This window comes from Phaethon aethereus (assembly GCF_964289735.1).
Source record: "Phaethon aethereus genome assembly, chromosome: 1".
Taxonomy (NCBI): domain Eukaryota; kingdom Metazoa; phylum Chordata; class Aves; order Phaethontiformes; family Phaethontidae; genus Phaethon; species Phaethon aethereus.
This window is the reverse complement of record NC_138575.1, coordinates 16,285,710-16,303,504: the sequence shown is the minus strand read 5'-3', so window position 1 is coordinate 16,303,504 and position 17,795 is coordinate 16,285,710. Positions and strand designations below refer to the sequence as shown.

The following is a 17,795-nucleotide window of genomic DNA, read 5'->3' as shown; positions in this document are numbered from 1 at the left end:
TCTGAACTGCTTTTCTTCAGCATCTCTGGTAAAAACTGAAAGTGATGGCCTGTTGCTCTAGTTACATTGTAATTAACTGTATATGGTTAATAGTGCATTTAATCACAAAATAATTGCATAATATATAATAAATAAATATATATCTACACCAGATACTATGTTTCTCATGGCTAATACTGGTCATGCTGTGGTAGTCAGATATATTGCAAAATAATTACTCTTTGTTTTCAATGTGATAATGTTGATAGAACTATTCTGCTTACGTTTATACAACAGGCAATTGAAGTTGTTAATTTATACACTGATAAAGAAAAAGAAAAAAGTCTATTTGTAATGCTTCAATTTACTATGTTTAGAAAGATTCTGGTTTTATTAGTTGATCTGTCTTTTCAAGGGAAGGAGTGCCATGAAAGCTCTGGATAGTTAGTGCTAACAAAAAAAATCCTCCTGGTTACTAAGATCTTGTTATTTTCTTAGTATTGTTCCTGGCTTCATGTTTGCCAAAGTCACTACTTGATTTATTGTAAATTACCGTAAAAGGAAGAGCTACTCAAGCTCTGCTGAGTCGTGTTATTTTATGAATTAATGCTGTACGACCAAATGCTTTGTGTAATGAGTGTAGAAGCTAGTCCTTGTGCTCTTCTTGTAGTTGCTATACCACCCACTTACTTCTTTCTCTTTCAATTTTGCATACAGCAATGTTGTTTTAGGCCATTTTATTTTGTTTTATTTTATGCCATCTTTACCTTTTATGCAGAGTTAAGGAGCTTCTGTGGATATTAATTTATTTCTTGTTGGCTTCTGAAATAAAGAAAAATCTTGATAGTATGTTAATTTGACCTATTCACTTTAAGATACTGAATTAACGTGCATGTAACAAAATTACTTGCAAAACTTAATACAGTTCGTCATTAGAAAGAGGCTAATGGTGTATGACTTCTTTATCCTCTTTGAATAAAGCAAACAGAACATACAGATTTTACCATCAAATTGTGTTTTGCTGTGATTGGGATTCCTAGCTGGGAAACCTTGTGTTAGACAAAGCATTTTATGTAAATAGTTGGTATGTTTTACTTAATCTCTGGCATGCATTCTTTTTCTAACCATTTTCAGTAGAAGATACCAAATGATCACAGGCACATGAGAGAAAAGACTAAATTTGATTTGACAAGAAAAAAAATATCCTATTAGAATTTTGTTTTTCAAACTTTTAAATTAGTAGGGCTTGAATTTACATTTCCTCAGGTTTTTAAAAGTTTGGTTTCTGTTAATGTAGATTCATCGTATTTTTATTTCTGTGTCACTGTTTTCCAAGGTCATAACTATTCTGATCTCTTGAAATTTAATTTTCTCTATGCATAAAATTCTTGAAAATTAATCCATATAGAATTGTAACAGTGGGTTTTCTTGGTGTCTAGTTTCCTTTAAATGACCATAAACATGTTTTAAATTTGCCATATTGAGTGAATTATGAAACTATTTTTTCATGTTAGCATTAAGCTGATTTCTGGTCTTGATGAGATTAGCTATAACTTTTAGCTATAACTACTTGAAGAATTTGATTTTGCTGTATTACTAAGCATTTGATAATTTTAGTCTCAAGTATATAGACCTTGTCAGAGGGCTGTATATCAGATATTTTGACATGGTTTTAGTACTCCACTTGTATCTTGAGGTGTTAACCTGTTCCTGAGAGGTATGTTACTGATGTCCCTTTAGCAAGGCTGTGTCAGAAGTTACTTACAGTGTGTTCAAGTTGCCTTTGCTGTAGCACATGGAGTATTTCTAACAGTTTTTATCCTGATTCCAGGCCCATCAAAGACTATTTTCTGTCTTTTGCCCTTTCTTGCTCCCAGTTACAGATGTCCACACCTTTTGTTCCTTATATTTCTGGAAAGTTTTGCTCTTTCAACCTCCTTGTCATCTGTTACTCTGAATCTGAATGCTACTATTTCATTATTAATATCAATTATGATTATGATTGTTATGATCTAATGTACAAAAGTTTTGGTTGTGGGCCAGTATTACACTGAGCTAGGCTTCAGCAGGTACAGAGTAAAATCTGGGGCCTGACAGCTCTTGATTTATTTGCTTCTAACAGTTCAGAGTCTCCAGTGGGAAAGAAATGATAGTGGACAGCCCCGCTAAGGAAGGGGAGAGAGGATGTGATGGACTACCAAAAAGTGTTTTCTGCCAGGAGAGGAATTATTGTCAGGACCGCAAGAGTAGCTGCACCAGTCATGAGCAAGTTAATATGCATTTAAACTCTCTTTTCTTTACCATCATGTGCATGAGGCACGAATACTGTTTGCCCTGGTAGCACATTTCAGTTCTGTGTTTGAGATTAAGCCAGTACTACTTATGTCTTAAAAAGACTGAAACTACAGTATTTTCCATCTGCTTTGTAATGTATCAGATGGTCTGGGGCTTTGAGAGCCAGAGGGTGTGTCTGGGGTTTGTAGTCCCACCTGGGTAAGGCTGAAACAAAGGGGTTTGGGAATTTTGAAAGAGGAACTGGTTGGAAATGAAGAACAGAAGGAGTAATGGAAGAGGGAAGTTGTGGTAATTACACTATCTATCTTTTGTCATTAATGAGCTTAAATGTAAAGGCCAAGTCTCATAAGGTGTTTTTTCCCAGTTTTTGTTTGTTTGTTTTGCAATTAGTGTATTTCAATGTGTGACTCTCAAATCTGAAAACTATACTTATATTCTGTTTCTCTAATTACAAAATTCCCCTTCTGCTCTCTTCTCAAAGTATCTGTATAGAGCAGAGAGGAATTATATCAAACCTGTTTCTGTGTTGCTGTTAAGGAATACTTGTTCCGCACCAGAAGGATGGTATCCCAGCTGGTAAGGGTGTTTGGACCTAGTTTTTGCTTTAGCCCTTCATCATTTTAAGTGTTTGAACAGTAAATATTTTTGTGTTTGTTAGCTAGGGCGTGTCATGAGAGCAGAGATACGAAAGTATTTGGAAGAACCAGTAACAGATAATCTTGTAGTTCTGAACGCTTGTATTTGGCCAAATACAGGATAAATACAACTTCAGAGTTTTTTTATTTTATTTTTTAATTACTTAGAAACAGTTATGATTATTAACTAGTACAGATCTTAGGGCTTCTTTGAATCTTGAGCCAAAATATTCTGTTACTGGGTAGTCATACTTTTTAAAATAGAACTACATAATTAAAAGTAAAAATGAAAGTTATGGGTTTCTGTTTCCAGGTGACATACAAAAATTATCAGGACCCAAAGGTATCTGCAAGCTCTGTCTACCTTTAATCTAGTGATTTTTTGTGCACTGAATTTAGAAGTCTGTATTAGTTAAAAAAATAAAATTGTGTACACCAAAGATGAGAAAAGAGTTTAAAAGAATTACTTTTGTCTGAGAAAGGGAGACAGAGGCTAACTGTGAAACTCTGAAAGATTATTTTTTGCATCTTGTAAATTATCAATACATTGTAGAGAGTAAGAATAGCTGGCAAGGATTTGAAAATAATTTCTGGTGTCTGTTACCTTTTTCTTTCTTTATATAATATGTATCTACTCACAGGTGTCTGTGCATGTTCACGAAGAGAAAGGCAAGTTGGATTACATAATTTAAAATGAGTGAGTGCAGGGATATCAGCAAAGCAGGGAGAGGTCATCTCTAAATTGAGTGGTGGTGTATTTTGTTAGGTATAAAAGTTTAAGTAAACAGTTGAGAGGTAGGATTTAGTACCTATTATAAACAAGCAAGTCAGTGACACTAACAACTAGTATGGAAAAACTTAGTTCTGTAGAGTTTGACACCATTTACAGCTGGAATGATACATCTGAAAGCATGGATCTAGTTGTCTATTCTACTCAGTGTGGAGGTTCTACAACAAAATGGCAATTTTATGTTTCGGGCAGGTCTGCATATGCACTGTCTGAAGCTCTGGTAGGAATTGACATTTATAACTTTCTCTGTTCTCTTCTTCCTTTCCTGAGCATTTAGGTACTTGGAAATTCAATAGTAAGCTGCAGGCTAGTTCTTCCAGAACCAGAGTAATGATCTCTAAGGTGATCAGACTCAGTGGTTTGAGTTCAACAGATAATCACTTCCCCATGGGAAGCTGTGGAAAAATGTCACATGTATTTTTTCCTAGGGGAGTTGGCTGAGTGTAGCTGGGACGGTGTGTGCTTCCTTTTGTTTATCTATGGCCAATGGTGAAATTAGTTGTTTGGTGGTCAAGGAAATAACACTGAGCAGCAGTTCATTATATCGATCTTTTTCTTTCTGCTGGGATTGAAGCATTTATTAGTGTGTAACCCAGTGGATGTAGTGAACAAGAACATGGTTAGTTCAGAAATAACACTTCAGTATTGTGTGTCTGAGAAAACAGATTTTTTTTTCTTTTTGAACAATCAGATTCAGAAATAGTCAGTATGAAAGAGAATAGAAGTGGATGAAATGGACAGGTAATTTGTGATCACCATGGAAAAGAAGTGAGCATTTGATTAGAACATCAAGTAATGGTGGTAGCAAATTATGTTTGGAAAACTTCATTGGGCATGACAGAATGAGAAGTTACAGTACAAATATCTGTAAATGCATATAGATAGAGAGCCAGATAACAAAATCCAACAGATGTTACTTTCACAACCCACTGAATTAAACCAGAAAAATGGAAGCATTGCTGTCTAAGCATGTTTCTGAGAGGTGTGAAAGAATGGTGTTGGGACTCTAGACTATTTGTCCTCTATGGCCAGTGGTAAAAGATCACCCATTTCTAACACAGGGATTATCAACAAGGAGAAACATTATTCTGTTTCTCTTATAATAGAGAAACTTACTGGATTTGGAAGCCACTTGTTGCCAGAGTGGCAAGTCATGATGCATAGGGCAAACTGAGAATAGACCCAGTGTTTAATGTTTCATTTTTGAAAGAGTTATTTTTCCAACGTGGAGGATCTTCTGTTCAGTAGTTTGGACAAGTGTATTTAGGCAAACTTGGAAGCTGAAAGCTTGCTGAGGAGATTACATTAGATTGTGAAATACTGGCTTTTGGGCAATAAAGAGAGAGGGTAGTCCTGGCTAAAGGCCTGTTCTAATGTAGTGACAAAGCAAAGATGACAACTATAATGTTGTATACATTGGAAAACAATGTATAAACACAACTGAATGCATTACAAGTATAGAATATAGTTATGATAAATTTAAAATACTGCAGAAAAAAAATCCATGTCTGGCAGGAACCAGAAAGACACCTATCATGGAATAATCTTACTAACATACAGATTTCCAGATTGTTCATGAAGATTAAGAATAGGAGGATTTTCTGGTGCATGCTTTTGCTTTATTTTTGGAGGCGGGGTAATTTGTTCTTCTATAATATGGAAGAACATTTGTATAACATTTTCCTTCTATAATAACTAATGAGGATGTTATACAAATGTGTTAACTTCCCAGAGCGTTTCGTCTCTAACTCCTTACTGAATGGGGAAGGGGAAAGTCCAGCTTGTGTTGTTCGAACATTCAGAAGGAGAAACAAGGTATTTCTGTTGAAATCAAAGTCAACTAGACACAAAGCTGCGTAGAGAAGTTGAATTCATTTGAAAGAAGAATTCAGGGCTGTAAAGCTGAATTAATGATAGTCAATTACATTTTCATGGAAAATACGTCTTGTCAAACAAATTTGTGTGTTTTGATTATTTAATTGATTAAAGAAATTGTGTAGATGCATTAGATTTATTTTATGTGCATAATCTACAATTTAGATGACTTAAATCTCCCTTAAGGTATTGTTCCTCTAAGTAAGTATTTAAATAAGCCATGTTCTCCTCACTTTACAGTTGCTCTACATTCTTGGTATATAATTATGTTACCAGGGGAGCTGGAAGAGAGGAACATGGGTAGAGTAAGGTAGTGGTATGGTAGTTTTCTATGGGTGTACACCTCCGATTAAGGCAGACTACTAGAGAAGAAGCAGCTGTAAATGGGCAGAGCACCTTGAATGTTCAGCACGTACACATAACATGCTTTAAAAAAAAAAAGAAAAAGAAAGACATATGACCTCTGTTTTTACAAATATGGAAATAGGTACTAAACTTCTGTAAAGCATTGAAATTGGACTGCATCCATGCTGGGATGGCTTTACCAGTGTTGTTTCTGTTCCAGCATTCATGCAGCTATATCAGGCAAGTCTACTTCAAGCAGCTGGTGTAGGGAATTGTGCTGTGCAGGTAAAAACACAGTTTTGTGGATACCTGTGAATAAATGCAATTATATATGTCACAGTAGGAGATTAAGTGGTCTCTTTTTCTTGAAGATTAAGACTGTAGAGGTGCATTCATGGGGAGAAAATAAAGGGTCGCAGGAGGGCTTTTTGATTAGCAGAGAGAGAAATGACAAGAGCTAAGGACTGGAAAATGATGCCTGGCAAATTCAGAAGTATAAAATAATTGAAAAATGAGATTGTGTACACAATTTTGTTGTAATTCCTCAAGTAAATACTGGTTGTTCAAATCTTAAACATAATAACCAATTTTATCCTGTTCATTTCTAATTAAAGCACGAGCCAGTTGAGGTTAAAAAAAATCTAACAAAATAGCTATGAAAAGAAACCTGAAGTTTAATCTCTGTTCAGGTCCTGGGTAGCAGCCAGTGTTTCTGTAACTGTCATTTCTGCCTTGCCTTAGAGATCAGTGAAGGTGTTGCTGTATGTAATACAAAGTAATGAATAGTGTGGAGTAAGATTTAATTCTTGCATATAGGAAACAGCTTTACAAATTGGCTGTTTTCACAGATGTAGTTTTTCCTCTTTGTCTCCCAACTCATGCACATAATTTTCAAATACTACTTTCATCAAGAATTTTATGGACTCTTCTCAGTTACGGTTTGAAACGTAAAGTAGTCCAGTCTTTTTATTTGTTTACCATTCAGGTCCAACCTTCCCGTGCTCACAGGCACCAAATCTGATTACTGACTTTGTTACCTTAAAGGTAGACCCTCGTCAACTGAAGAACAGCATGATCTCGTATCTCTTTTTATGTCATTTCAGGGAAAGATGTGAAGACCTAAACTCACTAAAAGAAGGAACATTCTATTATTTTGAGAACATACTGTTTCTATGGCAGCTTGTCTATAGTTCCAAAGATTGCACACACACACCCCACCCCACCCCCACACCCCCCGCAATTTTTAGCTGACCTAACTTACAAACTAAAGATGTAGTAGAAACTTGAGATTTTTGACTGAAACAAAACTGGGGTATAACAAAGTCTCAGTGACTGAATCAAAAGTTTCCCACTTTCATTCCACTTTATTTAAACTGTTTCTGGAATATGCACTGTAAGCTGGACAATTGAGGCAAGATAAGATGTCTTTAACTTGTCTTCATGTGCACTTTTTTGTGCTTTATCCGTGTTCAATATGACTGCAGATGAACATGTTATATGTCTGGGATATAACCTCATACAGTCAAAATAAACAAACTTAAATGTTTGTTCCCATTTAAACATAGAAAAATTTTTTCAGTTTGGAAATACCTTATGATTTGATGTTTACTTCGTAACTGTTCAGAAGATGAATTTATAATTCAAGTAACGTTCTTGGTTTTGTTACAGGCAAATATACTCCAGAAAGTGTGTGTATCTAACTTACTGACTGCAGTAGCAACAAATACATATGCTAAATCTTCTTGTTTTAGCTATATTGTACTCCATTTATGTGAAGGTGTGTGGTATTTTGGCAAAACACAAAAAATTAGTTTTCCATGTGAGTTCTTTTTGCATGTTTAGTCTGTGGAAGACTAAACTACAAGGTGTTTCGTCTGTGGAAGTCTGTTGTTGTTATTGAACTGCATAACTTTGTTAAAACCTTCCCTTCACATCTTCTGTTTTGTTTGTTCTTGTTCATTGATAGGTCTCACTTACTAGTTATTAGAGCTGTTAGCAGGAATAATAGATCTTCCTCATTATTGTTAAGGTGTTTTACAACAGCAGTGCTCACATTCACCTCTTGTTTTATGGTGATACATACATTGCAGATAGTGTTCCTTTCCTTTTCTTTTTCCGTATGCATGTTTTCAGCACACTAGTAAATGCAACCTAGTGCACAAAGTATTGCTGGTATTTGTAATAATTTACCAATGTGGGAAGCTGTCCTTTTTTGCTACTTCTCCCTTCTCTGTTTGTTTGTGACAGGGATTTATGAAAAATATCTTGAAATAAGATTTGAAAGAAAACCATGGTACAGAGTAGCAATAGGATGTCATTGGTTATTGTGCCCCCCCCAATTTAGTTTAAATTGAGTTTAATTTGAAATAAAATCTCACAACAGATTGTGAGAGATCCTAGTACAGTTGAAATAAAGCTGTGCTAATATTACTCTGCTAATAACAGTCTGACATAGCCAGTGACACATTTTACAGCAATAATGTTGTTTCACCAGTGACATTGATTTGTTTATCAGATACAGTATCACATTAAAATGTTGCAAGATAGGGTGGGGATTTAGAGATCATAGCAGGGTAACAGAAACCAAAAGCATATTTCCAAAAACCCAGCTTGGAAAGGAAACAAGGGCGTGCTGCCTGCCAACAGCTTCGTGCCGTCAGCCTGCCCGCCTGCTTGCCTGGCTGCGCAGTGTCAGGAACCAGAATGAGGATATAGAAATGCATATATTCAAAGGATACGATTAATTCAAACTATAAAAAATAAATTACGTTTTAATAATTCCAGGTTATGTACCTACCACAGAACTTTCATGGTAAACCTTCTGTTTTATTATTTTAACTGAATTTCTTTTCATTGTGTGAGAATTTCTTTGTAAAATAGGAAAACAGCTGATAGACAAATCTATAAAATAAATATACAAGAAGATATTTTGTCCATTCTGGATCAATTTGTAATAATCACTGAAGTGTAATTTTAGCAAATAACATAAAGATGTCTAATGATATTTCTCCTTCAATTTAATACTCGACAAAAATAATTAAAACGAGATAAAGAAGCAGTAATTGAAAACATACTGTGGTGGTGAAACACACTTGAAGCATCAAGACAAACTGAAGTTATCTGACCAATACTGATTTGAGGGAAAATTCAATAGCATTTTTTAAAATTTATCACTGGGAACAGACATCTAATAACATTTTCTTTCCAGGTCTGTTTTTGGAATGCATTTACTCTGTATGTACTCTGTACTTGGTAAAATTATTTTTTCCTAAAGATAAATATACTAGTAGAACAATGCATGCTCTCCGTTTGTCTGTTATTCTGTGTATAATTTGTTAAATCACAAGCCTTTTCTGGAGTTGCTGTCTGTGTTGTTCTTCCCTCTCCTCCCAGTAAAAAAAAAATTTGGCAAAACCACATACCACACTTGATGATTCAAAGATAAGTTCTTGTATTTTTGCTTATTATAATCTAAAAAATGAGGTTAGCATTCTTTCCATGGCAGGTGCATGTTGCCCACCACCTTTCTGTGGTCCTGGTGGCCATAGCTGCCTTACAGTGGTTCCTTCCACCTTCTGCCCTTTCCTCCTGACCTATGCTCTCCACCGACTTCACATCCTTCTTTAACACTCATTGGGTAGGAGTCAATTTTGATTTTCCTATTAGTCAGTTGTTATGTCTGGGGTTTGTCTTTCCCCCCCCCCCAGCAAAACAAACCCCAAACCCTATGTTTAATTTTGCTTTTTGAATTGCATGAATATTCTACGAAGTAGAAAAGGAAGTTAATTACAGACTCAGATTCTTCTCTCCTGTTGGTGTAAGACAAATAAATTCAGTGATATTACAGCAGAATGTGTGAAGTGGGAGTGGAATTTGGCTGTTGTAAAGCTGGAAGGTTTTAAGACAGAAGCTGATTGTCCTTAGCTATACATTGGAGGTATTTTGTTTGAACAGTGGGGGAGGGAAGGGTAAGTTAGTGTATTCTGTATTTTTTCGTATTACATTGAAACTTTGCTAAAGAATGCTGTATTCTTTCCTTTTTAAAGAGCTTAAAGGCAATTGGTAACTAAAACAACTTCCTTCAGAGGCAACAAATATATGTCTAAAATATTCAGCTATCAAAGAATTCTGACGACTAGCAGATACATTGATACTGAAAAAGAACTATTGTGTGTATTGCAATATGATACACATAACAGTTAACAGAGCAGAAAAATTTTTCATTGTGCCCAGGTAAATGATACAGCTTGTTGAATGTATTATTTCATTTAAAAAAGAAAAAAGAAAAAAAAAGAAGGAGGTGGTGGGGAAGAGAAGGTGTTCAAGTTTATGCATCGTGGGGCATAAGGCCTGTCTGTCCAGTTCAGAGATCCTCTACCCAAAACCCCCTCCATATAAATATAAAATATATGCTAATGTTGAACTCCACTTCTGGTGTGTATGGATATACACTAATTATGGATTATGTACATGACTGTATGTAACAGTGAAGGAAGAGAGGTGCATTGATCTAATATATAACCGGATGCATACATTTTTAATCTAATATATTTAGAAATCACTGAAGTGATTCCTATTCCCCTGGCACTAATGAAGTAAACAGAACTTCTGATCATGTAGCAGTGCCTTGTAATCCGTAAAAATTGTTGCCAACATGAAATTAGATATTTGTGAGGTTTACATTTCTGTTTCACTGGTTTGTGATGTACTAGTATGTTAAGGTGTGCTGCTTGAATAGTCTAATAGATACTGGCACTGTACTCTTTTTTTGTATTTTTAGTGTGGGCTCACTTCATTCTACAATGTAAGACTGAATGGAAGTGCATTTGAAGTTAAAAGACAACATAGTCAGATACCAGCTAGTACTTTAGGGACAGAGAACATGTGGAAACTGTTGGTGATTGCTTGTGTTTCTGAGACACATTTGCTGGAATTAGTATTTTTATAGTCCTGTACAATTCTGCTTGCCTTAGGCTGAGGGTGTGAAATGTAATTGAACTAATGACTCACTGTGGTGAGATCATTTTTAAGAATGTAGTGGGCTTCTTATTGTACAATACTATGGCATATATTTGCCCTTTTTTCTCCAGTGATGCTGCCTACTTTTGCTTTCTGTTTTATTCTGTCTGTCAAGCACCCACGGCACACCTTCGTATCTCTCCTAAAATCCTCTTCTGTATCTCTAGGATATACAGTATTCCTTCACTAGTTACTCTTTATTTTGTCTTGTTTGTGTTAAATCTGTCGTCTCTGCGGTACAGATCATGTATGATCCTGTTTTATAATGACTCCTGCGTGTATATAGGATTGCACGTATTCTTACTTGTATTACTCCCTGCTCTATGCAGAATTTCCTTCTGCAGACCTCAAGGTGTACTCCAACATGGTATAAGTCCTTTATTTTTCTTTATTTGATGAAAGATGAAGAATAGTAAATGTAAAAATGAACTTGCTGATATTCTTAAAGGCAATCAATGACTGTGATCGACATAGCCTTTAAAACCTGACTTAATCTCTCTGGCTAATTCCTAGGCTACATTTTCTCTTTGTTATGAAGTACTACTTCATTGAATCTGACTTTCTAATGAATGAGCTTTTAACAGTATACGTGTAGTTTTTGAGGATTTATTTAATTTTAAAAAGTAAAGTTATGTTGTCAAGAAAACTTTCAGGTCTGAAAGCTTTTCTTAAATGCTTATTTCAGATAAGGACATGATGTAAGATCATTCATGTGTTGTGGTCATTATGATTTCTTTTTTTTCTTTTTAAATAAATGAATAGTATTTTTAATTGATTTAAGAATGTTTTATTGGAAGATAAGTAATTGTTTAAATCATATTATGCCATTAACCCTAGAGATCCCACTTTCTCCTCCTTCTAGTGTTCAGAATACAGAGGAGAGCAAGGCAGAGAAAGGGAGAAGTGTTACAGAAAAAGAAAACATAATAGTTCCTGCCCAGGTTTTTTGGGCACATTTCTTTTCAGAAGAGCTTATTCCTGAAAGAATGGTTTTGAAGAGATAAATTTGTAGCATATGGGATTAAAAAAAAAAAAGCTTCTTGCATAAAACCATTAAGTTTACTTCCCCCCTGCAACCTCTCAAATAAAATAAAGGATTTCAGCTCTTGTAGGAAACTAGGGATAGCTTGGATAAAATCAACATTGTAAGTGGCTACACTTGAATGCAGGTGTTGTTGGTCCAGCTTTTAGAAAAAAGCCAGTGAAATTACGTTTGAATATATGTTACACAGTAATTTTAGATAATGAATTATTATAATTTAGGTAACAAAACTTCTAGGTATCTAGGTGGATGGTCTTTGTGGAATATGAAGCCATAGCATTATTTTTTGAGCTTTCTGTTCTGGTAAGCTAAGACATGAACCTAAGTAAGCTAAGGTACATTACAAGTACCGCTTTTTTTTTTTTTTTTAACCACAAAAACAGTTTTGGCAATACACATATGTTTAATAATTTAAAGATGTAATGGAAAATAGCTTTTTACTCCCTTAAAACCACACTTTTTTTTATATGCAGCTTCAGAAATCCTCATTTTTTCTGTAATACTTCAGTCAAACTAGCTCTCATATTCAAGGATATGCTCTGCTATTTTTTTTATAGAAGCCAATACTTATTGAGAATTAGCCTTTTAATTACACTGGTAGCTGGTGACACAGTTTATATAATAAGTGAAATCATCCTGATTGATTTTTGCATTTTTAAATTTTATTTCTCCCTTCCCCCCATAACTGGTGACTAAGTCAATGAATGTAGCCACTGGGTCATTGAGATTATGAATTTTTAAAGCATGGGATATTGCAAACCACTCAACAAACTTTGTTTGGATGTCAATCTTAATTCTCTCTTACGGTGTTATGGATGATGATGACTTCTTAAGGCTTCTTGATTCTTCACTGCAGGTTTAAGATGAAACAAAAAAAGAGGATATAGGTGTACCATGGCTGTCCAGGAAATACAGAAGTAGGGGAGCTAGCAGTATTGGTGATTGGTTTGTGACAAAGCAGTTGCATGGCTAGAACTGAACATCATTGAAGGAGAAGGGAAGTCAAAATAATACAAAAATTAGTAAGGGCAAGAAAACTACCTTCTACTTCAGCTGGGGCACTTGACAGTTATATTTATCTATGTAGATAGATGGTATGAATGAAAAGTCTCTATATAAAAGGTCTCCATGTCACACTAGAGGTCTAGCTGAATCCCTTCAGTGTGAAAATCTAAGCCTTTGCACAGGAATGGCTTTGTTGGTTGGTTGTCTTTTAGCAATCAAGCCCAGTAACTCCCTTGTCTCTGTGGTTTTTGCCTTCATTTAGACTGTCTTTCCCTTTTACCCCCTCTACCCTTCCTGTGTGATTATCCAAACCTCTATGTTTTTTCTGTAGAAACTGTGGATCTGAGATTGTCTATACAAGACTTTTTTCTTTTCTTAAAAGTACTGTCAATTTTTGGACCAACATGAATTTTTTTTTTCCTTCCATCAATATTAACTGATTCTGAACCATTAATTGAAGGACATATAAATGGCTTTGTCTGCATGTGCATGGTAATTGCATGCTTGAAAAATTTGAAATAAGTAGCTGTCTAAATACGAGGTCAAAATGTGTCCAACTTGTAGCTGTATAGCATTCAGAATATCTTTGATTGTTACTGCTTATGAATTAAATTTAAAAATACCATATCATGCAAAATGTTGAATTTGTGCTTTAGTATTCCCAAGTGGAATTTTTGTTTAAAAATTCTTTTATATGTACAGAGAAACTGAGCCATACAAATATTTTTAAAAGTTTGCACTTCTTTAAGGCTATTTATTTTCTAAAAAAGAGGACTTGAATATTTTTGACAAATATACACATGGTGTTATGCTAACAAACGGCCATGCAACATATATCTTACATAATGAAGAAATTGAATATACAAGACCTACTCTATTTAACATATATATTGAAAATTTACAGTCTCGCCAATAGTTAAAAAAAGTTTTTCTTATTTGGCAGTATTTTTCTACAATTTGTTCAAATATTCCGCTTGATGTGTTTTGGTGAATACTGAAATCTAGTCAGTGACAACCTGAGGTACTAAACATTTCTGCCTTACTTCGTTGTCTTCAAAGGTAATCTTTTTGTTCCTTTTAGGCTCTATCCATGAGTTGTGTATTACAGCATTATTTGGCATAGGATCTGCTTCCACTATTGAAACAACTCGCTTTTTCATCTTACTTTTCAAGACTTTCTGAAACTTTTGCCTCGTGAATGCATAAAGTAGAGGGTGAAATATAGTTGTTCCGTATGCCATTACTAGAAAACATAATCGCAACTTTACCAAAAGGTCACTTGGGCCCAGACATAAGATGGTGGTGTTTAAAACAGAGATGGGTGTCCAGCAGAGAAGGAATGTTGAGATAATCAAGAGGGACATTCTGAAGACTCTCTTTTGCCGTTCTCGTCGCTCCCGGTGCCGTTTTACCGCTCGGCGTAGGGCAATTATGACAGACACAGAAGTCCTTACGCCAAAGACGACATTTCTTCCTCCACTGCTGTGGGACACGTCCGTAGTCTCATGCTGAGTGGTCAAAGAAATAGTTTTTTTCTTTCTAGCTTTCTTCTTTTGTCCTGTTGTAAATCTTGTGCCAATCCGAATATTTAGAGCCTGGAGTATTTTGGTGTATGTAATTAGCATTACTATAACAGTGAAGAAAAAGATTGGAATCTGCACGAGAAGGTGGTAGTACATTCCTAGCTCAGTGTGGTACTCGTTCGTACTCACGCACAGAAGTGTCTTATTTTCCCAAGTACTTGCGCTTTGAAGACTGAAAAAGTTGACTTCAATGAAAGGAATCAGGAAGGAAAAAAGTGAAATGATCCATATTGATGTCATTAGTATCACAGCCCTTCCCATGGTCAGAATTCGATTGGCAGGTTTTACAGAGATGTCGTATCGGTCCAGAGTGATAGCAAAGACGTTGATTGCAGTTGAAACGCTTGCAAAAGAGACACAAGCCTCGTGGAAGCAGCAGATGAGAGCAGTGTTACTCTCCAGTGAAAGCAGAAGGATAACTATAGTTAGAGGAATACATCCCACACAAATTATTACATCAAGTACATGAAGGTTCATTGTAATTATGTTACTGACAGAATTGATTAAGTTGGATTTCATACAGTAAAGTACCAGCACGGTGAGGTTGCTGCCAAGTCCCAAAACAATTTCTAACATCAAAAATCCAGTGAGAGAAACTTGAAAGCTTAATGGATATGACAGTGGTCGGTACATGTTGGTGTCGATGTCATCAACGGCATCTCGAACTGTAATGTTAGATTCGGACTGCATGTTGACTTCCAGAATGGGGGAGAAACACATTCTTTTGTTGCAGTTGTTTTTTCTCCTGAAAGGGGAAATAAAATATGGAACTATTTGATTTCTTTTTTTAACACTTATTGTAGACAAATGCTGGGGAAGGAGGGGGGAGGAAAAGCATCTGTTCTTATCAAACTCTTGATTTACTGTATGTTTAGAGCTTTAGTTGGCATGGACTCAAAAGCCTGAGGATCTAGAATAAGGTCTTTCTTTTTTAAAGGAAAGCAGGATTTGTTTGAAAAAAGAAAAGTGAAAAGCTTCCACTTAGGGAGACAAGGCTTTATTTATAGTGATGTGGTTTTTACAAAGGGCCCATTTGTTGAATAAACTATATTGTGCATTGCCTTTGTATTGTGTTGAGGGTCATTTCAGAAGAATGTTGTTAAGTATTAACAAATTAGTACTCAAGATCGTTTTAAAAAGGCTCTTGTGGAACAAGAAAGTGATAGGAACATGGAGCTCTGTTGCTTATGTATCATAAAAAGAACATGTAAATTATTTATGGCAATTTAGCAGCCTCTTTCTTATGAAGAGTTTGCAATGGTGTTGTGGGCTGAAACTTGAAGTTCTGTAGTTCAGATTTTTACAGAGCTTGAAGACTTCTGTTCACTTTTATCTTGTGTGCATCTACATATATGAAACTTATCACTACAACAATTTTATGTAAGTATGTATAATTTCAAATGCAAAACTTGTGTGCGTTTGGAGGAATAGAGTTTATAATAAACTACATTTCATTTTTTTTATTTGATTTTTTGAAAATATTCAATTTCTTCAAGAAATCAGTGCCTACATGGAATGGATGAGTATTTAATTTTATTCCAGGATAGATTGAAGGGAATAATTTTAGAAAATAATACTTAAAAAACGAAATTGTCTCTTTCATGGTTTTGGGTTTGGTTTTTGTGTGTGTGTGTGTATATATATATATATTTTTTTTTTTTTTTACAAAATGCAATTTAATCCAACAGATTTAGATACGTAGCATGTTTGTCTTAGGAATAAGCAAGGTTCAAAAAAAAAAGCATTTATTACATTTAGGAGATTTTTTATGTTGTGGCTCATCTGCTTTGTTTTACACATGCGGATAGGTTGTAAATGTAGCATCTGCATGTAATACCTGATGTTTGTCAGCCAGCTCTTGAGTTGGTAATGAAATGAGTAAATAAAAGAGAGGTTATTCAATTTCTTGTTATGATACTTGAGGGTTTTTTTTAGGTAGCTTTAAATTTTAGAGGGGACATACTTGGCATGAAAATAAATTTTAATGCAGACCTTTGTTCCATTCTGAATACATTAAAAATGGATAGCACCAAGGTGAACAAAAATGAGCTCTCTTTTAATGAAAGTATGAATTAAGCACACTTGGGATACAACATGCAAATGGATTTCATCTGCGGTTCTGAAAGGCTTCAGTTGCACAATACTATTAACTACAAATTGTATCATGAAAATTCTTGGTATGCTTCAACAGTTATTTCACATGTGCCTCTTAAATAGAAAAGATGTAAATTAGAACATATTAGTCTCAGGTGTGAAATGAAACAAGAAATATTTCAAAAGCTTTGTTTAATTTCTAATTTAGGCAACCTCTACTAGGTTTATATTAACCCTCAGGAATAGGATTCCCTCTGTGTACGCTGTCCTGGCTGTGAATGGATTTCAAGAAACCATTCCAAATGCATTGCTGGGTAGATGGAGTTCTTTTGTTATAGCAAAAGCCAGGAGGAAATCAAAAGCAGATCTGGCTAAAACAAGTGACAATCTTAACTCTAACATTATGCCAACTGAAATCTTGTGAAAACAGAAAACTCCAGATACGCTAAGTCTTACGAAGAGATTAAACATCACCTCCTTGTCGCATTGGTTAGCTTTCAGTTAAATAAAAGCAGAAATGTGGAGGCAGGGAGCTGATCTACCCAGCGCGTCGCCTGTCTGGACGGTGCCTGTTCGCTTGCAGGGGCTGAGCGGAGGTGGGGTGCATGCGACTGCTGACCTACCTGTTCTCTGTGCCTCAAGGGCCTTTCAGATCATTGCAGCAGCTTGTCATAAATTGATACATGGTGTCACTGACAGATATTTGACATGCACTGTAACCTGGAAACCGAGTGGTAGCTGGGCTCTTATTTCACTCCTTGCAGGTTTTTTTTTTTTTCTTTTTTTTGTTCCAGCACTTCAGCAGCAAAAAATTCTGATTAAGCATGGGGACTTCTTAATTGCCTGAGATACTTCTACAGACCAGTGCATATTCTGCGTGTCTGTTCTGAGTTTCAAGCCAGTAATAACAAATAAACCTTCTTTTAAGTGATGTTAATTTCTTTCCCCTGTTGCATTTTGTAGCAGCCTGTTTTTATTTTCCAGGTTTAAAAAAAAAAAAAAAAAAATTCTGATCTCTCTGTTCAGAGTGTATGTAGACATCCTTTAGTTTATGGTTGCATATTTCTTTCTGTAATATTCCTGCTTATTACTTTTTGAGTGATGGCTTAGTCAAAGAAGTTGCTATACATCAT

At 35.3% G+C, this 17,795-nt stretch overlaps 2 protein-coding genes across 2 annotated transcripts in view; one reads left to right on the top strand and one right to left on the bottom strand.

Moving 5' to 3' along the window:
• COG5 (component of oligomeric golgi complex 5) overlaps positions 1-17,795 on the top strand; it is a gene marked incomplete at its 5' end in the record, with an annotated part of 202,901 nt that overhangs the window by 19,426 nt on the left and 165,680 nt on the right. The window lies entirely within an intron of this gene.
• On the bottom strand, positions 13,987-15,291 carry GPR22 (G protein-coupled receptor 22; the record flags this gene model as incomplete). The annotated part of the gene is made up of 1 exon (XM_082002583.1): positions 13,987-15,291. The coding sequence occupies exon 1, from the start codon at positions 15,286-15,288 to the stop codon at positions 13,987-13,989; it is 1,302 nt and encodes a 433-aa protein (XP_081858709.1). The 5' UTR covers positions 15,289-15,291.